The 21,386-nt window shown below is 49.6% G+C and overlaps 1 protein-coding gene across 1 annotated transcript; it reads right to left on the bottom strand.

The window, feature by feature from the left end:
* Window positions 1-17,172: 17,172 nt before the first annotated feature.
* Window positions 17,173-19,142, bottom strand: IER5 (immediate early response 5). Its single transcript, XM_081112890.1, has one exon. It carries the CDS (start codon window positions 18,961-18,963, stop codon window positions 18,055-18,057), a length of 909 nt encoding a protein of 302 aa, XP_080969016.1. The 5' UTR covers window positions 18,964-19,142; the 3' UTR covers window positions 17,173-18,054.
* Window positions 19,143-21,386: the final 2,244 nt, after the last annotated feature.

The following is a 21,386-nucleotide window of genomic DNA, read 5'->3' as shown; positions in this document are numbered from 1 at the left end:
CAAATAATTGATGAATGGAATCCCTATATAACTGGAGCCATTCGTTGAATGCTGCCTAGGATCATCAGTATATTTCAAAGTTGCAGGCTCTTGGAGTTCGAAGGGACGGACCATGGAGGCCATCAGTTCCTCCCCCTCCCGGCACAGGAACATGCGCTGCAGGATTTCTGACAGGTGGACATTTAGCCTAGACTCCTTGCCCATCTCCATGACTATGAATGCTCAGGAAGCCCAGCCCTTCATAGTTGAGATCTCTGATTATGAGAAAACCCTCATATTCTGTCAGAAATCTCCTCTCCCCATGGCTGTGCCCCACACCCCTCCACACAAAAGCCACAGAAATGGTTGCAGGACTTGTGTTTGCTGTGAAACAGTAAGCTCTCAGTGCCCCGGTAAGTGCCCAGCAGATGGGTTTGCTAAGTGAAGGTGATGGCAAATTCCCTGTAGAGCAGCGGTTCTCAACCTGCGGGTTGCGACCCCTTTGGCAGTCGAACGACCCTTTCACAGGGGTCTCCTAAGACCATCCTGCATATCAGATATTTACATTACGATTCATAACAGTAGCAACATTATAGTTATGAAGTAGCAACGAAAATAATTTTATGGTTGGGTCACAACATGAGGAACTGTAGTTAAAGGGCCAGAAGGTTGAGAACCACTGCCCTAGAGCACTAGGTAAGTAGAACAGCAGGAAAGGAAGCCCAACCCCATGGCTCTGCCCATACTTGTCCCAGGTCCCCGCCCCTTCATACTTTCCTCTGCTAAGGAGACAACAATGTAAAACCAAAAAAATTAAAATAAAATCCTAGAGTTGTTGGGCTCCCATCCTGACCCTCAGCCCCAGAGCACCAAATGTTGTTAACACTTTCCCACCAGAAGAACATGCTTACAGAGAGAGTGAGGATGACTTTCCAGACTGAGAAAAACAAAAACCTACTCCCTCTGCTCAGTGTTCGTGACTCTGTTAATAACCCAGAAGATGGGCAGACAAACAGCAGTTAACTTTGGACTAGGTTTCAGGTTAGCTCTTCCAAAACACAAATCAATTTTTTCTCATTCTGAGGCTTTCAAAGAACAAGATGCTGCCTGGAGAGCCATAAACCTGGCTGGCAGTTTTCTAGCCATTTGGATATTAAGTGAATGAAGATGCAAAGATACACTATGCAAATAATAGTCACATAGCTGAGCACCCGTTGGTACTGGACCACAGGCCTAGAATAGACCAAAGCACGTCCTTGCCTGTGTTCCTGGGGCCTGGAATTGGGCCTAAGTTAGAAAAAAAAGAGTGGAAGGAATGGCAGAGAGCAATACTCATGAATATTTATTCCCTGAAAGGCTGAGTTTTAAAGTTAGGGGGGGAAAGAACCAAGTAGGGAGGTGATGATAATGGTTGAGATGAGGTAGCGTTAAGTGACAGACCTTTATAAACTGTAACACCCTTCGTAAATGTGCAGTTACAGACTGTAAGAGTAGATTCACACAGAGAATGTCCTCAGAAAATGTTTAGAATCCTTTTTCTTACCTGGGGCATAGTTCTACCCTGGGGCTTTTTATGGGGGGAAAAGGCAAAATAAAAGCTGACTGTGTTGGCCAGAAAAGAAGCAAAAGGAAAGGGAAACATTAATGAAGCAAGTGCTCCGAGTCTGCAGCACACATTGAACTCTGCCCACCTCCCTTAAACATGCCCACCAAAACATGCATCCCCTCCAGGCTCAGGCAGGCAGTCCCAGCATGGGTTCTGGGAGATGGCAGCAGAACCTTGGTTCTGGGATGGCCTTGGGCTTGACTTTGGAGAGCTGAAGAGGAAAGAAGTTCAAACAATGCAGCGCCCTCCCACCGGATTCCACCTTCTTCTGTTGGCCACTTCCTTCCTTCCCTCCTTTTTCCTTCCCTTCCTGCAGGAGCTGCTCTGCCCCACCTTCCTTCCTGGGGAGGAGGACCTGCCCTTTCCTCTTCTAGGGCTGGTGCCAAAGGGATGAACAATGTGATGCTGAGGGGGGCAGGGGCAGAGGTGAAGGGACTCTAGAGGTGGGAAGAGACAGATGGTGGATGCGCTAAAGCAAAGAGTGGCCAAGCAGAGGTGGAATAAGAGAGATGTTTTACCAAGGTTTTCTGGTTACTTCCCAGTGTCCTTTAGTATGATCCCAAGCAAAGAGACTGCTAATGGCAGCAGCAGAACCCCCTCTCTCCCACCTACAGGCCTACCCATGATACCCGAATAATGTGATTTCAGGGTCACAGAAAGGGGTAGTGTCAGGGAGATAGAAAGGGGGCTCAGTTTAGGTAGCCAATTGCCATTCTCTCCCGCTGTCCACAGCTCTCTGAGAGAAAAAAAGTGGGAAGGGAACCAGAAAAGAGGCAGAATGTCAAGAGGGTTTCTGGAGGTCTGGAAAGGCTGAGGGCAGAAAGTAGGGTTAGTAGGCAGGGGAGCAGACAATAGAGAAAGCAACTCAGAGCTGCGAAGCAGAAGGAGAGGGAAGCAGTCGCCCTTATAATAAATGTATTAAGGAGAGGACAGCATGGGGGAGGGACAAGGTCCAATGGAGTCGTGTTTTAAGGCAAAGCTTTGGAGTGAGGGCCAAACTGGAGGTGGCAGCACAAAAGAGAAAGCACCCCAGGAGGCAGCTGTGCGGGTGGACCGAGTGAGAGATGAAAAGGAGAGTGGGAAGAAATCAAAGGGTCGGTGGAGTGAAGGGGGGCGCCCGGGAGAGTCCCGCTTTGTTTGTCAAGGGCGGCGGGGCAGCACGTGCAGCCAGCCCGCACAGGGCCACCAGGCTCCCCGCGGAGGACCCGAGAGAAAGCAGAAAGCGCGATGAGCTGGGGGCATCCTCCGCCCCTCCGATTAGCCGGCCTCTCGCCGGAGGCCCGCGCTGCAGAAGGGACGCATTGTTAGGTCCCTGGCCGCAGCAGATTGCCGCTGTCCTGCAATACCCTCGCGCCCTGGCACCGCGCCACTGGCACACCCGCGGCTTGGAAATAGCTGCGCCGTTCCCATGGTGACGAGGCAGCGACTCCCGCCCCCGCCCGCCCGCGGAGCTGGCCCGTCCACCGGGTTGCAGCGGCCTACCCCCCACCTGGGCTCCCCCCTTGTTACCCCAGCAACCGTGGCCGCGGCTGCGGGAGGCAACTCTGAACCGGCCCCGCCCCCGCCCGACCGGCTCTCAGGCGGGGCGACCGGGGGAGCAGCACAGGAAGCCGCCCGCCCCTCCCCGGATCCCGCCGGAAAGGCGGGCGCAGGGAGGAAGCTCCCCAGCGGCGGAGGCTGCCTGGAGCGCCGGTGCTGGGCTCCCAGTCTCCTCACCCCTGGCACCGCCTGACCTCCCTGCCCCTGGAAATCTTCTCGGGATCACCCGCCCTTCCGCCAGGGCTGGGAGGGGACCTTGATGGAGGCCAGATGAAAGAGGGGCCTGCAAAATAGAGCCCTCTCTTACCCCAGGGCCTGAGAAACCTGTGGGCCCAGGGAGAACTGGGCTGGAGGAGGATCGTCCTGGGGTGTCCCCCTCCCCCAAGTGCACTGCACCCCATGAAAAAGGTCCCTATTGCTCCGTGCTGGGATTACCACCCCCCAAAAAATTTTGAAGGTGCATGACCCGCCCACCCCATCCCGTGCGTGCGTTTTGTTTGCTGGTGTGCTGAAGAGGGAAGACTGCAGATCCCCCAAACAGTGTCTCCAGCATCCAAGTTGATCAGATCAGAACTGAGGCTTTCTGACCGACCAAATGGGGAAGGGTGGGGAGAAAAGGGGCAGACCAAAGAGGGTCCCATCTATGCTGTCCTCTTAAGGGATAGTCTACCCCTAACTTACGTGGAATGTAAGTTCCTTCAGGACAAAGTCCACGGCACATAGAATGTTCTGAACTAAATTAATGGTTAGCGAATGGATATGGCTAAAACCAGGTAGTGCCTTCCACATTCATTTGTCCTGGGTGGGCAAGCATCCTAAGGAAATACAGTCAGAAATAATTCAGGGTCACTTGCAATTTGGTCCCAAATTAAAAGAACATAATAAAATAATACATTGCATTGATAAAGTCCTTTCCTCTAAAAATGTCCTCATTTCCTATATTTTTCTACTTGAGATTCTATATCCTTGAGATACCAGAGGGGGGAAAAAAAAAGATTCATATGTGGTGAATAAAACAAGGGTGGCAGCTATGTATGGTCATAGTGGAGGAACATAACGAGTTCGACTTTGCTCGTCTTTAGAGCCCTATGTCTTCTTGGACGTGGTACCGTGGGATTACCTTGGTATGGAGGAAAGAATTGGGGGGTGGACAGTCAGAGGACCTAGGCATGAGACTTGCTGGGCCATTTACGCTTAAGTCTCCTCATCTGTGAGATGGTGGTTGTAAGGATGAGATGAGTTAATGTTTGAAAAATTCTCCATAAGCCATATAGGATATGCCACACATTGCTTTCGTGATTGGGACATCTATAAATAGATACATAAGTCATGATTCATATACTGTAGCTGCAAAATGCTTCCCTGTCACTGCTGGTTACTTCTCCAGATATCCTCGTAAGATACAGACCACCTCTGCCAGTCTCCTCTGAATCAGGGAAGAAATCCCCTCAAAGAGAAATTGAGCTGTTTTTTCCAGGGCCACTCCTATATCCTTGGCATAAAAAATACAAAAAAAAAACAAGCAGTAACAGACTTCCTTTTTAACTTCTCAGCCTAAAAGATAGCTTCAATTACTACACACCCCAAGTGAAGGTACCCAAATCCAAGCCCAGAAGAGCAGTCCCAATAACAGACAGGCAGGGAGTTATGAAAGAACAGATGTTGACACAGGACCAGAAAAACAATCTGTTGTCCAGAGAGCAAGACAAGAGGGTGCTTGGACTCAGGATTTGCAAGTTGGGGGTCTTGGGGCAGGACAAAAGGGTTCTATGTACTGTTGAATCTCATTTAATATTTACTAGGGACTGAATTATGCCCTCCTCGTTCATATGTTGAAGCCCTAACTCCCAATGTGATTGTGTCTGGAGACAGGGTCTTTGGGAAATAAGTAAAGTTAAGTGAGGTCATAAGGACTGTGGCCTCCCCACCACCACCTTGTGAAGAGCTGATGAGAAGGCAGCTGTCTGCAAGCCAGGAAGAGAGCTCTCACTAGAACCCAACCATGCTGGCAACCTGATCTCAGACTTCCACCCTCCAAAACTGTGAGAAAATAAATTTCTGTTGTTTAAGCCACCCAGTCTTTTGTCATGGCAGCCTGAAGATACTGAGACAGGTGTGTCTTTGCTTGGAGCCGAGTGGCCCTCCTACCACCTCCACCACCTAGCGTTTTGTTCAGCACTTCCACCGTTGTTTCATTTTTAATTTGTAACTGTGAGTTGGAATCGGCAGAATTTAAAACGAAGAATTTAAAACTCAGAACGATTAAGTGACTTGCTGAAAGTCATACTGATTGCAAATGGCCAAACCAAGACTCAAGTCTCCCCAGACATCCTCTCGCCAACTAATGCTAAGTACGTACCACGTGCTAGGTTCCGACCTAGATTATGGGGGTAGAAAGATGAATGTGACTTAGAGGACGGGAGGGCACAGTCTGGTCAGGAAAAGAAACATGTGAACAAATAGTTACAGCAAGAAATGTCTGCAAGGAGTGACTGGCCCAGCAGGCATGTGGGGAAAGTGGTCCAGGCACAGGAATCCTGGGAAAACATGGCTTTGAGGGGAGTCACAAGGACTGCTGAGAGCAGGGGACAGTGGAGGAAAAGAAGAGGCAGAGATGCCCCAGATGCCATTGGAGATACTGCAATTTTTCCTCCCAGTCAAGGACTCCGGGTGCCTCCTCAGAGCCCTGGCCAAAGGGGAGAACTGAACTTGAACAGAGACCAAGGCTGAGGCCTTAAGGACCTAATCTCCCTAAGGAGAAGCAAGAGTAAACTCATCAGTTAGGTTCATGTTGGTAGTCTACAGTAAATTACCTTTGTTTGTTTGACCCGGGGCCTCCTATTGGTTCGTTATTGCAGCCCTAACTATTTGTAAATAAGCGATAATGTGCTTTAATTAGGAGATGATTGCATAGCGATAGCTTTAGGAGCAAGGTGTCACTGTTTTCACAGAATCTCGGGTCCCTAGTCGCAGGAAGTCTCACGTAAACGAATACTTGACCATTCCTCACCATGGAAATGCAGAAGGCAGACACCGGACTGAGTTCATGTCCATCCGTTCCCTTTGAGGGGCATTAGTCCAGGTTCTTGCCAGTTATAGTCACACACGTGAGGATCAGCTTTTCTTCTACTGTTTTCTTTGAGTACAAGTTGCATACTTGTGTTTATCACATCTTTAATCTGCTCTAACTTTCGGGGGTTCATTACATGCTGCACTCAAATGCCCTCCTGGGGGGAGGGAGACTGTGGGTTGGGGAAGAAATGAGCCCAGTAGCACTACTTGCACTCCAAGCCCCTCTCCCAGAAATCCACTCCAGAGGCCCAAGTTGCCCACCCCCACCCCCACCCTGCCCCCAAAGGGTAGCCAATTTAAGAGCTGTTCTGGGATTTCAACATCTCTCTGTCTGGGAGGAATGAAGACTATCACTTCTCCCTCACTGGAGACCTCATTAGAACTTGAACTCTGGTCTTTGTTTCTTCCCAGTGGGTTCAATACAGTGGAGAAGGTGAGGGGAGAAGGGGGGTTAGTAAGCCCACAACTCCCAGAACAGCAGGAGTCCAACAGCCTCTGAGAACTGGAAGCGAGTAAACAGGCAATTACCTACAAGACAGCAGGGTAACCAGAGAAGTGGCTTAAATGATCAGATTCTGCTCACTGCCTCAGAGGCGGCTGCCTTCCCGGCAGCCCCCCTCCCATCCAGCTCCTCCCGGCGACTGGTCTCCACCCTCTGCCTATTTCCCAAGTGCAGCGCCATCCTCCTTAGCAGCAGGTCCCAGGACTGAGAGGCAGAAGGCTCTGTTCTGCCGCATCCTTCTTGGCTTGGCCATTGTCAACATCGCTGCTCTTTGTCTATACCATGAGAAGGGGAAAGAATCAGAGGGTGCCGCTTCCCTTCCTACTCAATACCCCTACAACCGTCAAATCCTTTTGGGGAAGACAATTTAGGAAGAAAGAGGAGTGGGAACCCAGCTGGCGGCAGGAATTGCGGGGTTGGAGGGAAAGAAACCTTACATTCCTTTCTCTCTCTTGGCTGTGGGCTCCCTCCCAAGACTTGTAGGCTAGTCCCCATTTTTTCACTTTCTTTCTCTCAACTGACATCAGTGTAGATCCTGGCACAGGAAGGCCTTTACATAGATAAGATTAAGGTCCAGCACTTATCTTCAAAGAATTTACAATTGGATGGGGAAGAAAGAGGTAAGGAATTTCAGGAAATTAAAACACATGGGCATAAATAACAATACAAGCCAATGTTCAATAGGTGCCTGAGAAGTGTCACTGTTGCTACTGGCCCCAGTCATTTCTCACCTGGATTTTTTTAAAACATGTTTTTATTGATTTTTTAGAGGGAGAGGGAGGAAAGGGAGATGGAAACATCAATGCCTCCCACGTGCTCCCTACATCTGGGCATGTGCCCTGACTGGGAACCGAACCAGTGACCTTTTGGTGCATTAGATGACTGAGCCACACCAGCTGGGCTCACCTGGATGATTGAACAGCCTTCTGACTGGCCCCTGCCTCACTCTGCCTCCAGTCTTTCCTCTTCTTCCATTTCCAGTCTTGTCACAAGACAGCCTGTGATGGATCTAAATGCAAATCTGATTGTGTCCCACCCCTGCTTAAAAGCCTTCATATTTCAAAATGAGCAAACCCCTAGCATGGCATGCCTGGCCTTTGTAGTCTGACCTCTCCTAATCCTTGGGGCCATGTCCACTCTCACACCCATGTTCCAACCATAATGAAGCATTTATGATGTCCAGACACTATCAGCTCTCTGGCCTCAGGGCCTTTGCACATGCAGCTCTAGCTGCCTGGAATGCTTTTCCTCTTCACTTTGCCTTTTGAGACTCAGCACAGAAATGACCTCCTCTTCCAGGAACCCTTTCCTGACATTCTGTCTGGGTTAAGTACCCCTCATCAATATTCCTTGATCACAATAGTACTAAGCCTGAACTGTAATGAGTTTTCCATCCCTCTTGCCCCCCAGGCACCCAGTTCCTCACTCATTTTGTACTCAGTGCTTGGCACAGAGTGGATGATAACTAATGATTGAATGAAAGGCTGAATGCCAGGCAGAGGAATTCATGGAGGCAATAGAGGCTTTGAGTCAGAGACTGACAACATCACCAAAACAATATTTGTAAGATGCATAATCTATTAGTTCTAAAGTGGGGCTAGGAGAAAGGGGGCGTTGAGGGAAAGGGGAGAGCGGACTAAAGTAATAAGGGCCTGAAGTAAAGAATGAAGGAGGTGACAGTGGGGACTGGGAAGCAGGAGTGGAAATGAGCTTCACTGTGAATGAAGGTAATGCTATAAGCTTTAGCAAGTGTCTGGATGTGTTGGCAAAAGGGGGGGCGGGGGGGGTGAGGAGAGAGGGGTGAGGCCAAGGTCTGCAGCCCTGGCACCTGAGAAGGAGCTTGAGTGGAAGAAGCAGACAGAAGTCAGGAGAAGGCACTGGGTGTGTATAGCAGTGGGGAAAGGGCTGCAAGGATCTGTGAGAGGAGATGGTCTGTTTTTAGAAATAGCGTCAGCTAATTAGGACAGGGCGCAAACAGACTGCAGGAATTTTGAGCTCTGGGTTGAGTTTTGTCTCTGGGTGGTCTAGGCATGCAAAGACTCCTGTTACCCTTGCAGAAAATTGTGGTGAAGGTCCGGTAATGATGTCGCTTTGTAAATCTCTTACAGCTTTAGCACCAAATGCTCCCACACCAAGGAGAGCTATTAATTCTTTTGCACACACACTCCCCCCTTCAGCCCCCGACTCCAGAGGACTTCACTGGGGGATGAGGCTCTTTCTCCATCTGGTCGGGGCTCCGTTTCATCAAATGCACTGCAGTTCTCGTCCACTCGCTACCTTTTCCTTTTCTCACATTCTCCCTGTTTTCTGACTCTGAGTTTATTTTAGTCTAGTGCTTCTCTTGAAACCATCACAGACATCTGTCTCTCTTGTTTCCCCACCCACCCACCCCTCTTCCCTCTCCCACTCCTGCTCTCATCTCCTTAACCTCTCAGCAGTTGCCTTCGGAGACCTGAAACTGCTGTTTCCTCCTCTTCTCTCAGACCCGGAGCCTCTGTTGGACATGTCTTCGCCTGTCCTCAGCCGCAGACTAATCCACCTTAGCACTGAAAAGGACAGATGAGGTCAGACTTGCTTGGGAGGAGAGGAAGAGATCATTTCTTACCCAGGAAACCACGCTTATTCATAACTGGCTTTCTGAATGAGAACAGGCTATGAGAGAGAGGGAGTGTGTGTGTGCATGTGTGTGTGTGTGTGTGTGTGTGTGTGTGTGTGTGTGTTCTGATGAGAAGAATACCAAATCCTGATTTCTATACACGCCTGCATCCCAATATGTTTTAAACTCCTACTTTGTGTAAAAAGGATGAAGCATCAGAAATATATATGTTGAGATGAGTAGCTGGCGGCACTGGGTTTGGGGAGTGGTCCTTTATCCTCCAGGAACCTCTCCTGGTTTGTTTACCTTGCCAACTGGTATGCCAGAGTTTAAGCTGCAAGAGTCAGGGCTGGAGTGAGGAAGAGAATGCGGCTGCTGATACTAACTAGATCCCTGGAGTGACTCATTGGTGTCTCCAGTCTCCTTTCATTTGACAGGAGAAGGAAAAGAACTTGTTGATTCCTTCTGATAAGAGACCCATACTTAGCAGTTTATAGATTCAGGCCCCGTTCACCTCAGTATCGATGTTTCTGCAGCCATGCTTCTGTCTTAGACATTCGCAGGCCCTTTGAATTGGCCCAACGTCCTCTCTAGCCATCACCCTGGTTCTCTTTTGCGCTTTATGTGAAATTTCTTGGGGAGGGGGATATAGCCAGAGCTTCCACATCCTGTCGTCCACTCCCTTCAAAATAGAGGTTTCTCTACCTTCTTCTACCGGAATCGCTCCCCAAATTCACCAATGACAAGCTTTAGTTCAATGGCATTTTCTTTGTTGTCATTTTCCTTTTCTGCTGCCCATCTCCTCTGGTTCTACTCCCGCCTCTCCACAAACTGTGTTCCGGCTGACAGCACCCTCTCCCCACTTCATTCCCTACCTCTGGCTTCCCCCTCACCAGATCCTTAGTCTCTGCCCTCCTCTCTCACCTGGAGAGTTTATGCTCTCGCTTTAAGGACCATCTCTAAATGTTTCCCCCTGAAGAGCAGCATTTGAAAGGCCCAGAGGCCTGCAGGTAGTATCTTGTGGCTGGAGGAAGCATGTAAGGGGAGGAATGGCCAGAGGGAGCTAAGCCTTGAGTGACCTCAAGCTGCGAAGTTCACACTTGACCCTGAGGTCAGTGGACATAGCTGCTTTTTAAACTTTAGAGTGCATGCAAACCACCTGGGGATCTTGTAAAAATGCCAGAGTCCGCTATCAGGGGTGGGCCCTGAGCTTCTGCACTTCTGGCTGACTCCTCATGAAACCCACGCTGCTGGCCCCTGCACCTTGCTTTGAGAACCCACGGTCAGATTTGGGTTCTCTGTTGTTTCTGCATCTCCTCTGGAATGTAATCTGACTTGAGGGCCAGAGCCCGGTTTGCATCTTTGTATTCGCCCTTGATGAGTTCCTTCTGGTGTTCCTGTAAATAGTAATAGATGGGACCCAGGGCTGAGTTGTTTATAGCTTCTATCTTCGCTTTACAAACACTGATTCATCTCCAGTCACAATTGTGAGGCAAGTGGATACTTTCCCCCCCTTTGGACTATAAATAGAAACCAAAGAAAGTGGAGTGACTCTCCAAGTAGAGTCACATTTTCAGATTCTGGTCCACAGGTCCCTTGCTCAGAGAAGTCCCCCCGGAAACCAGTCCATGGTGGGTTCTATCGCTGCCTCTGCTTGGGGGGAGGGGGGCTCACTTGACCATTCAAGTTCACTTCCTCACTCACTCTTCTGGGCTGTTTACTCTTTCCTGACTGATACTGTAGACCCTCCCTCTCTATCTCCCCCTCCCCCCTTCTCAGAGTGGGGAGTTCAAGGGCCTCAAAGAGCTGCTAGTTCCATGTCAGGAAGCCCGATGCCTGGTGCTGAGGTGTCTAAAGGTCGGGAAGCCGACAGGTGGGCTAGCCCACAGGCCAGAATCGCCCCCACAGCATCTTTACAACTGCTCTCCCCAGTGCAGACCAGGAGAGACTCTTCAAATACATTTTGAACAGGGAGTAGGGTGGGGAGAAACCCGCAGAAATCCGAGTAATAACCACCTGAGCGAAACGTCCCAGGTACCTGCAGTTCAGCCTCTGAAACGGAACCTTTGCTTTCAGGGATTTCTCCCAAGGCCATAAAAAGAAAAGCAACTCCAGTCTCCAAAGTAGGTCACACAGTCAGAGAGAGGGGGGGCGGGTAGAGAGAGAGAGAGAGAGAGAGAGAGAGAGAGAGAGAGAGAATAAATACAGATGCCAAGGCGCTCTCACCCTATTCCAAACCAAAAATAAAACTGGGAAGTTGTTAGAAGAAATGGGAGATGGTGGGGCTTGGAACAAGCCAAGGGGAAAGAAAAGTGGGAGGAAGGGGTGGGGTGTGGAGGGATCCTCCCGGGATTCATGGCCCACAGCTGACCTTCTTGAGCAGAACTTGACTCGGTGGCAATTCCTCCTGGTGACTGCCCTCTGCCCCACATTCTCTTCAGACTCTCTGAGGCTCTAGCTCACTTCCTGCTGGTCAGCCCTGTTGCATGTGTCCAGTGAGTTAGAACCAGGCCCACTCCCACTTCTGGAACTCACAGTTAAAAGTTTCTATTAGTCAATCAAAGCCTCAAGGGGGAAGACAAGGCACAGGGGTGCTTCTGGATCTTCTTCACAGAGCAGCTCTGTGATTCATTCTCTGTTCTAGAAAGTGGCGCATGCAGCCCCAGGAAAGGGAAAGGGGTGGGAAGTGCTGTGTAGCCGGTATCTGGGTTGCCCTGCCTTTGCCTCTCCTTCCCTCCATCTGGCCGCCAGCCAAGCTGGTTTTCATAGCTGCTGCTGTTTCTAGGATGGCTACTCCCACCCCCACCCCCAGCTATTGTGATGGAATTGGGGGTCTGGTGAGGCTCCAGGGTTAGGTGACCAGCTACCACAGCTGTATAGAGTCTCAGGAAGCTCTGCAAGTGTCAAGGTCATTAAGTCCAACTCTGCTCCTTCTTAGCGGATGGTGGCATTCCTGGTCACAGCTCTACCCTGAGCACCCAGACTCTTCCCCAGGCAAACAGTGAACGCCAGTGTCTTCAGGAGGGGAGGGCGGGAGGAGAGGGTTAGACCCAGACAGTCAGAGGACAAGCAGTGCAGCACCGCACAGAAGGAAGTATCCGTGCCACAGAGGGCAGGAGGATGCTCAACTGGCTAGAAAGAAAAAGCCAAGCAGGTGTGGATCAAGGTGGAGAAAAACTCCAGTGGGTGGTATCCTGGGTGCAGGAAAGTGTGGGGAGCAGCCGTGGGAAATCCTGCACCACAGGGACAACTTCAGTGCTTTAAGCAGAGGAGATAGGTTTTCCTTTACCAAGAGACACAAGTTCTTAGCAGCTGCCCTTCTCCAAGACTCAAGAGGCGGAGCAGGTCAAAGAATGAACAGATGGGAACACATGGCTTTTGGCACCTCCCTGAGTTCTAGAAAAACTGAACGGAGCCGTGCCTTGGCATCTACTGGAATGACTGGGCTGGGACAGCCGGTCAGAGGCCCAGTTCATAGGGGAAAAGTGGAGAGCTGGGGCTAGGGCTGACTTGGTGCTAAATGGGTAGAAAAGGGGAAGGTGAGTCTCACCTTCATCCTATAAGTTAGGGGTGTGGCTTATCACACAGACACAGGGGCTTCTTGTGACCAGAAAGCTATTAATAAGTGTATTTAGCTCGGCTGGTGTGGCTCAGTGGTTGACCGTCGACCTATGAACCAGGAGGTCATGGTTCGATTCTTGGTCAGGGTATATACCAGGTTGCGGGCTCAATCCCCAGTGGGGGGCGTGCAGGAGGCAGCAGATCCATGATTCTCTTTCATCATTGATGTCTCTCTCTTTCTCCCTCTCCTTTCCACTCTGAAATCAATAAAAATATATTTTGAAAAATAAGTAGATTTACCAACAAATATCACAGGTCTACTTTATACCAGTCCCCTAAAAGAATCATGTTTCGGGGCCAGCCTTCCTTCCAGCAGCTTTCAAAAGCTGACAGCCAATATTCTTTGTCACCTGCCCATGTGTGGGCAGCATCTTTCCCCAGAAGTGGGCAGGGCCCAGTGGTGGAGTATGCAGCTGGTCAGAAGAGCAGGGGAGAGAGAGAGGCCCTTTCAGGAATGCAGTCCCCGGAGGCTTCTCCCGCCCTGCATGTAAGATTCCAAAAGTCTGAGCTAAACCCCAGGATATAGTCCAGCAAAGATGCTTTGGGCTATATTCCTCTGGGAGAGAGCAATTGCTAGAGAGGGATTTTATTTTTACAACCCTCTTTCCCCGCCGGGGTTGGGGGTGGGGGTGGATGGTAGGCAATGGGAAAAAAACTGTGTTCGGATGAGGAAGGAAGCATTCTGCTAGCTGTGTGAATCCTTCTACACGTTCTGCTCTCACATATTCCCTTCTCTATTGTACCTTCAATAATTGTCTGAAAAACTCCGAGGGCATGAGTTAAGATCACAATGAATCCTAACATAACTCTGCTTCTACTATATTTTTGCTCCCAAAGCTTTCCACTGGGTAGAATTTTAAATTCGAACAATGGTTCAAAGGCTCAGAGACAAACTGCTCATTACTGGAAAGAGTGCCAGGAATCCTGGGAAGCAGCCCTCACTCTCCACTGGAGTTCTGCACCTAATAGTAATGGCTTCTTTCATGGTCACGGGAGGGTTGGATCAGCGTTTCTTTTCATTCTCGTTTTCTTTCAGTAACTGCTGGGATGAAAGCAAGTCTAGGAGAATAAAAATTTCACAAACAGGACAAGAATAAAATATTTAGGGCAAGAGATCAGAAGTTCTTTGGTTATTCAGTGAACTGAACTAACTCTACTTTTAAAAAGTATAAGGAAATAAATGTCCATCAAACTCCATGTCACAGTGGGTATTAGCCTTTCGACCCCATCTCACAGGCTCTAAGCTGCGTTGTCATGCCTAGCAAGTTGCAGTAAGAAACTCAGACTAATCCAGTGACAAAATGGAGCAGTTTTGTCATTATTAATTCTGTTCCCAATATTTACTACATCTTTATTCTGAGAAGCATTCTACCAACGTTGTTAAATAGCCCATTCTCTGTCACTTCCCACCCCAAAACCCAATCAGTGATGAATGGTAGGAACGGAAGGTTTATTATCACTGCTTTACGTCCCTTAGAGCAAACCCGATCACTGCAGAGGAGCAGTTCAAGCTGTCCATCAATTAGTGCCTTTCCCCAAGTTCAATCTGAGTGGGAAACAGTTGGAAAGAGACATGCTTGAGAAGTACTGTACTAAAACTTAACACCTTTACTCATTATTCAAGTGATCTTCTTGGATTGCTTGTCACAAAGCACTCCCCCCGCCCCCCCCCCCCAAAAAAATAAGGTGGTTGTTTTTTAAAATTTATCTTTATTTTTGAAAGAATTACAGATGACCCCATTTCTCCTCCCCATTGATCCTCTCCACTCCCATACCTCCTTTTCCTCAGGCCTTCACCAAACTATAGTCTGTCCATAGGTTATACATATGTGCATATAAATTCTTTGTTAATTTCTTCCCACCCCCAGCCCAGAGCTAAGGTTAATTTGATCAAGAGAACAGGTCCCTCGCAGAGTGGTGAAGAAGCAGTTAGGTACTAACAGTATTGCTTCATTTCTAGCCACATTGAATCTGATTTAGTTGTGTGTGATAACCCTATCCTGGCACTGGGAAGCTCTTTTCCAGGACCCATCAATTAACACAGCTTAAGAAACATTCTATGCCCAAGCAATTCAGGCTAAAAATAACTCTGTGGGCTATTTTTTTCCCCTTTGCTCATCCACAGAAAGCATGTCAACAGGATCTTTGCTCCTTGAGTGTTTTCACTCCTGCTTACTCCTCCCTGAAAATCGAGTTGTTTGATTACAATCAGGAAAGTTGCTAGGTTGGTGTGAGACTTGCCAACCAGCAAAACTACCAGTATGCTGATGGAACTACGCTTTGGGACTGTCAAGTGTCCAGAGAAAAATAGAAGAATAAAAGAACCCAGCATTCACAGACCGGATAATTAAAAAATAGATTATCCTTTCCCCTCCTTTCTTATAAATTATACAATTCTTTAATCATATCTGATTTATATACAGAATTCACTTCTACCTTAACAATATTAACTTAACAATTGAATGTATAAGGTACCTTGTTACGTATAAGGTACTTTTCTAAGAACTTTAGGGGCATTCACTCATTAATTTGCACAACTCTATGAGGTAGATATGATTATTTCAATTTCACATTTGAAAACACGGAGGCACAGAGAGATGAAGTGACTTGTCCAAGGGCCCTCAAGCTAATAAATGGCAGAGCCAAGATACAAGCCCAGAAAGTCTGGCTCCAGAGCCCATGTTCTAACCATTACACACACTGCTTCTGCAACAAAAAAGATGACCTTTTCTGAATTCCTACGAAGCTGTACCTCCCTAACTATCAAATATGTCAATTTACATTCTCTAAATTAAGCAGACACTTGGTCCTCTGGTTCATCTTAATGTGAAAACAAGGACCAACAGGAGGTTTCGTCTCATCTAAAACCTATCAACTCTCTTGTACAAAACAAAGGTTACCCCCTCTCAAATATGAAAATGCACCGAGATGGCTGTTCACGCATCGGAATTACTTTCTAGCAACTGGAAATGTTTGCAAAATTAAGGCCCTGGACACCTCTTTCAGTTTAAGCAGTCAGCACTCAATGGATCTCTTGTGGCTCTAACAGAACTTAAGTAGCTATCTCTGGAAGACAGACAAGTCAATTTTAACAAGACCCTGATTAGAGAATGTTTAATTCTATGAATATATTATGGTGATGGGGCATAAAGTAGAAAGTTCCTTATGCTTAATGACTCACCAATAGGTTCACAAAGATATCAAAGCACTGGCCTACTCAGCTGTGACAGAAGTTCATATAATCAGGAGTTTAGGAAGGCCAAAGCGCTATTCATATGCTCCTTTTGCTCAAAGGCCCTAACTTTTTACTTAAAACTTTGTCTAACCTTTCCTCAATTTCTCCCATCTCTCAAACACTCTCTGTATTCATAAGCTTCATAGGCCAATGCCACATTTCAAAGTACTAACAACCATATTTTAAGACACTGCTCTTCAATTGGTTTGCTTCTGAAATAGATTATTGAATAACTTTCAAATATTGAATATTTTGCCTTGGGCAAAAAACTCTCTCAAATGCAGTAACTGTAGTGAAATGAACTGATGACCTGGCTGTGTTGTAAACACCTATGTGTTTACAACCACCCAAACACTGATGTCACCGTTTGGATGACAAAAACAAATCAGGAAGTTTTGCTAAATAAGTTGAATTTGCTTAGTCCTCCTAGGCCTCCTCCCCTATCTGAGTTGACACAAGCAATTTCCTTTCACTTTCTACAGATATAACAACAAACGGTTAAAAGCATTAAAAATGCTACCCTGACAGTCACTGGAATGCAGAGGTGGGCCTGAGCAGCTGGGCAAATCAGTATCATCGGCTTCCTTCATATGTGAGTTATTTTCAATAACAAACCTGAGAGATGTTATATAGCTTAACAGGAGACAAAAAGGTGTTAGTGAAAAACATTTTTGTGGATGGGAAAACCTTCAAAAATTGGTACTTAGGTTATTTAATATTAAGACACCATCAGACTGAGCTGTAAAAAGTAAAACTGTCCTAAACTGCCTTTTGAAAAAGGCAGTTGCAGTGGCGAGTTTAAAAAAACTGGCAGGCCACTGATATTAGTATCTACTAGCAGGCCTCTGATGGGGAGAAACTTAAACGAGCCTCCCGATACTTAGTGAAGTCAGCAAACAATATCCCCGGCTGTGCCGGCCTGATATTAAGGGCCACACCTTCCATTTCCCAGCCGGGACCATAGTTCCCCGCCTCGCCTCCCTCCCAACCCAGACAGGTGATTACAGACAAGGAGGCAGTGATGTTGCTTCAAAATATTTAATACGTGTCAGACACGTGAAGTTACATTTTTATACAAAAAATCCATACAACGAAGGAGAAAATACTGTACAAAAAATCAGCTCCCCCAACCTTTATACAACAAAGACTGGAGTCACCATATCTACAAAACCGTAAGGTCTTTTCACTTAGGGGTCCTGTCTGTAAACTTTGTTGCATTAAACACTTTTTAAAAGCACTGTGTAGTCGTTTTGAGCTAGAGCTTTTAAAAATAGATCTTTTCTCTAGAACTCCGTATTTCCAAGCCTGAACTCTTCTGTGAAGTCCATCAAGCTTTTTTCCCTGTGGGGTCCCCTTTCCCAGGATAATGGGGGGGGGGTCAAAACGTTTCTTGGGCGAGAGAAAGGCGGGGAGGGAGAAGTCACACGAGTCTCTATTCCAGACCGAATCGCTCTCGTCTGATGAAATCTGCGAGGAAACGCCGCTCCGGGCCGCGCGGGTGTGAAGTCCCTTCCTGCCACGGGCGCGCGGGGGAACTCCCGGCCCGGTGAGCCGCTTCCTCCTCGCGGGGCCGGTGCAGGAAAGTCCCCGTCGGCCCCCCTCTCCTCCGCCCGGGGGCAGGGCGAGCATTCCGGGAGGACAGAATAGTCTTAATTCACGAAACACACGGACGGACACAGACACACAGACACACACATGAACGGCCGTCCTCCTGCGATAAGCCTCACGCTCCCCAGTCTCAAGAGAGGTCCCCAGAGAGGCCGACGCGGCCGGGCCGCCCCGCAGCACCCCGTCTCCCCGGGCGCTCGGCGCCGGCGGTCTCCGGGGCGCCCTCGGGGCCGGCAGGAGCCCATTCTCCCGTCGGGACGCCCGATGCTCAAGCTCCAGCCGCGCGGGCCGGGGGCTCAGAAGGCCTCGATGGCTGTGCTCCACGGGCTCATGTCTCTCAGCACCGCCGTATCGCAGCAGATCTGCCCGGGCTCGGCAGCTTCCGGACCCCGCTCCTCGCCCTCGGCTTCCTCCCCGCCGCCCCGCGGGCTTTTCCGTAGGAGTCCCGAGAAGCTGGAGCCGAAGATGCTAATGAGGTTCGCCACGTTCCCGGTCTCCATCTCCTCCTCCCCCTCCTCCGCCCGGCCCGGCCGCTCCTCCGAGTCCCGGCGGGGCTTCTTCACCGGGGTCGAGCCGGGCGCCAGGCGGCCCGCGGGGCCACAGCCGCCCGCCCCCGCCGCGGGGCGCTTCCTGGGGCCGAGCGGGGGCGGCGCAGGGGGCTCGTCCTCCGCGCAGCAGTCACCGTGGGGAGCCGCGCCCGGCGCCCCCGGCTGGCCCTCCACACCTGGGGGGCAGCGACAGTCGCGGCGAGTCTCCCGGGGCCCCTCCGGGAAGGAGTCCGAGCCTCCGGCTTGGTCCCCGGCTCCCCCTGCCGCCGCCGCCGCCTCTCCGCCCTGAAGAGTGTCCCTGGCGCAGGTCACGGTAGTCGCGGGCTCCGCGTCACCCGCCCGCAGCGCGCCTGGGGCCGCGGGGTGTGCTGGCTGCGGCTCGGTCTCCAGCCCGGCGGCGGGCGGCGGGGGCGGCTCTCCCCAGCCCGCCGAGGGCCCGGCCGCCGGCTCCGCGGGCAGCTGCAGGGGGGTCCCCGGGGGCCCGGCCAGGTAGAGACCGGGGCACGGGTCGCTCAGGTAGACCTGGCGGGCGCTGCGCAGCACCAGGGAGACCAGCAGGTTCTTGTGCAGCTTGATGCCGCCCCGCTGGACCCGCGAGTTGTAGATCTTGCCCAGCGAGATGCTGACAATGCGGTGCGCCTCCAGCTTGAACTCCATCCCGCCTGCCGACCCTTCTCCGGGGGACGGGCGCGGGGGTGACGGCTGAGCCCGGGCTCCCGGTCACACGCGGGGAGTGGAGTCGGAGGCCTCAGGAAGTCGGCCCCAGGGGTGGACCCTCGGTAACTGAAGACGACGCCGAGAGACCGATTTCGATGACGCGCTCACTGACCCCTACGTCCCCTCCAGCGCAGACAAACACCCAGCCTCCCGTCCGGTCGCTAACTGAGGGCAGCCCTACCGCCCGGCGCTTTATATAAGCTCCCCACCCGCCAATCGCGAAGGGCCGCCAACCATTCTGGGGCGGGCCGACACGCCCTCACGAGCTGCGCGCGGCCAATCGGAGCCCGAGGAGGGGCGCCAGAACCATTCGAACGTTAGTCCCGCGGAGCAGGCTCTTAAAGGGGACGCGGTGTGCAGGCGGAGAGCGACAGGCGGGTGGGGCGCCTGGGCTCAGAAAGTAGGTGATAGGGGAGGGGGCTTAGGCCCTGTATTGTTTGTAGGAAAAGGTTCTGGCTTGGGCGCTGGCTTGCCAGAACCAAAGCAAAACAAACCATTCGAACTTGCATCGTGCAGGTGGACTTTGCTCTGCAATCAAGTCCGGATCCCTTGCCTCATCACCCCACGCCCCGCCTCCATTTCCAAGGCGGCGCACACCTGAAAGGCTCTGGTCACCCCTGGCAGAGGTGGAGATGATAGCAAAACGTGGCAAGGGATATCCCTGGATAACAACATAGTATTACTGCACGGTATTTAGCAGATACTAATTTTGTATGAGTTCCTTGCCCCCTAGAAAATCAATCTCTCTCTCTCTCTTTCTCTCTCTCTCTCTCTCATCTGTTAATTGTAAACCCGAAAAAAAGAAAAAGGAGGTTCTAAAAGTTCCTACATTTTTTATTGCTTATCAAGAAATTGTGTCTAGGCACAAAGGCCAGCACCTATCACTTTGTTCTCTAGATTTAACAACAAGCACAGTTGTCACATAGGTTGCCATGGAAGGTGGTACAGATTCTCCACAATGATTTCTCTCCAGCAGGAGGGCTGACTAGTCACCCTTGGAAAAATCTAGCCAGTTCTAAGAATATAAATAGAGAAGTCCTGTGTTCTCATCGTGATGTCATAATTTTATTTTGTGCCAAGGTAAAAACATTGGGGAAGGGTGTTCCAGAATTTTCTGGTCAGTCAACCATCTACTGACCCTCAGTACATGACATTAGGGCAGAACCACCACAGGGTTGTCCAGGGTCCTGGACTGGGTTCCTGGAGAGTCAGTTCCAGACAGTCCCACTTAAACCCCAGCACAGACCTGCCTGACAACTCTGGGTGCGTAACCTCCAGACACTTGAGTTTCTCCAACTCTAAAAGGGAGAATTCACATATACATCTGCTCTGTATGCAGAACATGAATGACAGCTCAGCCACAATCTGAATCATGAAACTATGCACAGTTTTCTGGAAGTCTGTGTGGAACAGTTAGCCTGACTAGGATTTGGCCAAGTGGTGTATAGTAATTCCTCACGCAATGTCATTGCCAGGTTTTGTGACTTTAAGTGAAATGATGTATAATGAAACCAATTTTTACCATAGGCTAACAGACATAAACAAGAGTAAAGTTCCTATGACATCTCATTGTTATAAGGAAATGACGTCGAACGAAATGACATTATTTGAGGACTCGCTGTATTTAGTTAGGAGAAACAATAGTGAAAGAAAGGTGGGCTTGATTATGGCCAATTTGCAATCAGAGGCCTCCACAGGATGCAGTGGCTCAGTAACATTACCTATGCCCACAACTGGTTGATGGCAACGGAGACACCCATCCATGAGGCCCAGAGCTCCTCCCCTCTAGGAATTTTCAGCTCACATAAAGAAGGGCATACAATAATAACACAAATAACTACCAAAGCAACCTGCATATTTTGAGCAATAACATGAGAAATACTTTCTTCTATTCTCTCTTTCTTGGAGAGTTACCAGTCACTATAAGACACTGATTAAGAGCACAGGTTCTGAAGACAAGCTTCCTGAGTTGGAATCCCAGCTCCACCTTTTACTTGCTGGGTAACCTTCGGAAAGTTATTTCACCTTTCTGTGCCTTGGTCTTTTTTCATCTTAAAAGAAGATGATAATAGTGCCTACCCCTTAAGAGTTTTTGTGAGGCTAAAACAAGGTAACATGCAAAGCTCTTGGAACAGCCTGGCACATAATAAGCAACCAATGTACGATAGTTATCAAAACACATCACCCCCAACACCACGTTGGGGCGGGAGAAGAGACATAGTGGGTGGGGAGGGACTTAGATGGGAGAAAGAAGTTGTATTTAAGGAGGGTATTGAAAAATCCTGAAGTAGGATCCACAAATTCCAAGCAGCAGGAGCAACAGAGTCCCTGATAGGGAACTTCCCACCTGACAGGTATGCCAC

This window comes from Myotis nattereri (assembly GCF_964212035.1).
Source record: "Myotis nattereri genome assembly, chromosome: 18".
Classification (NCBI taxonomy): Eukaryota; Metazoa; Chordata; class Mammalia; order Chiroptera; family Vespertilionidae; genus Myotis; species Myotis nattereri.
This window is presented reverse-complemented; position numbering and strand designations above follow the sequence as displayed.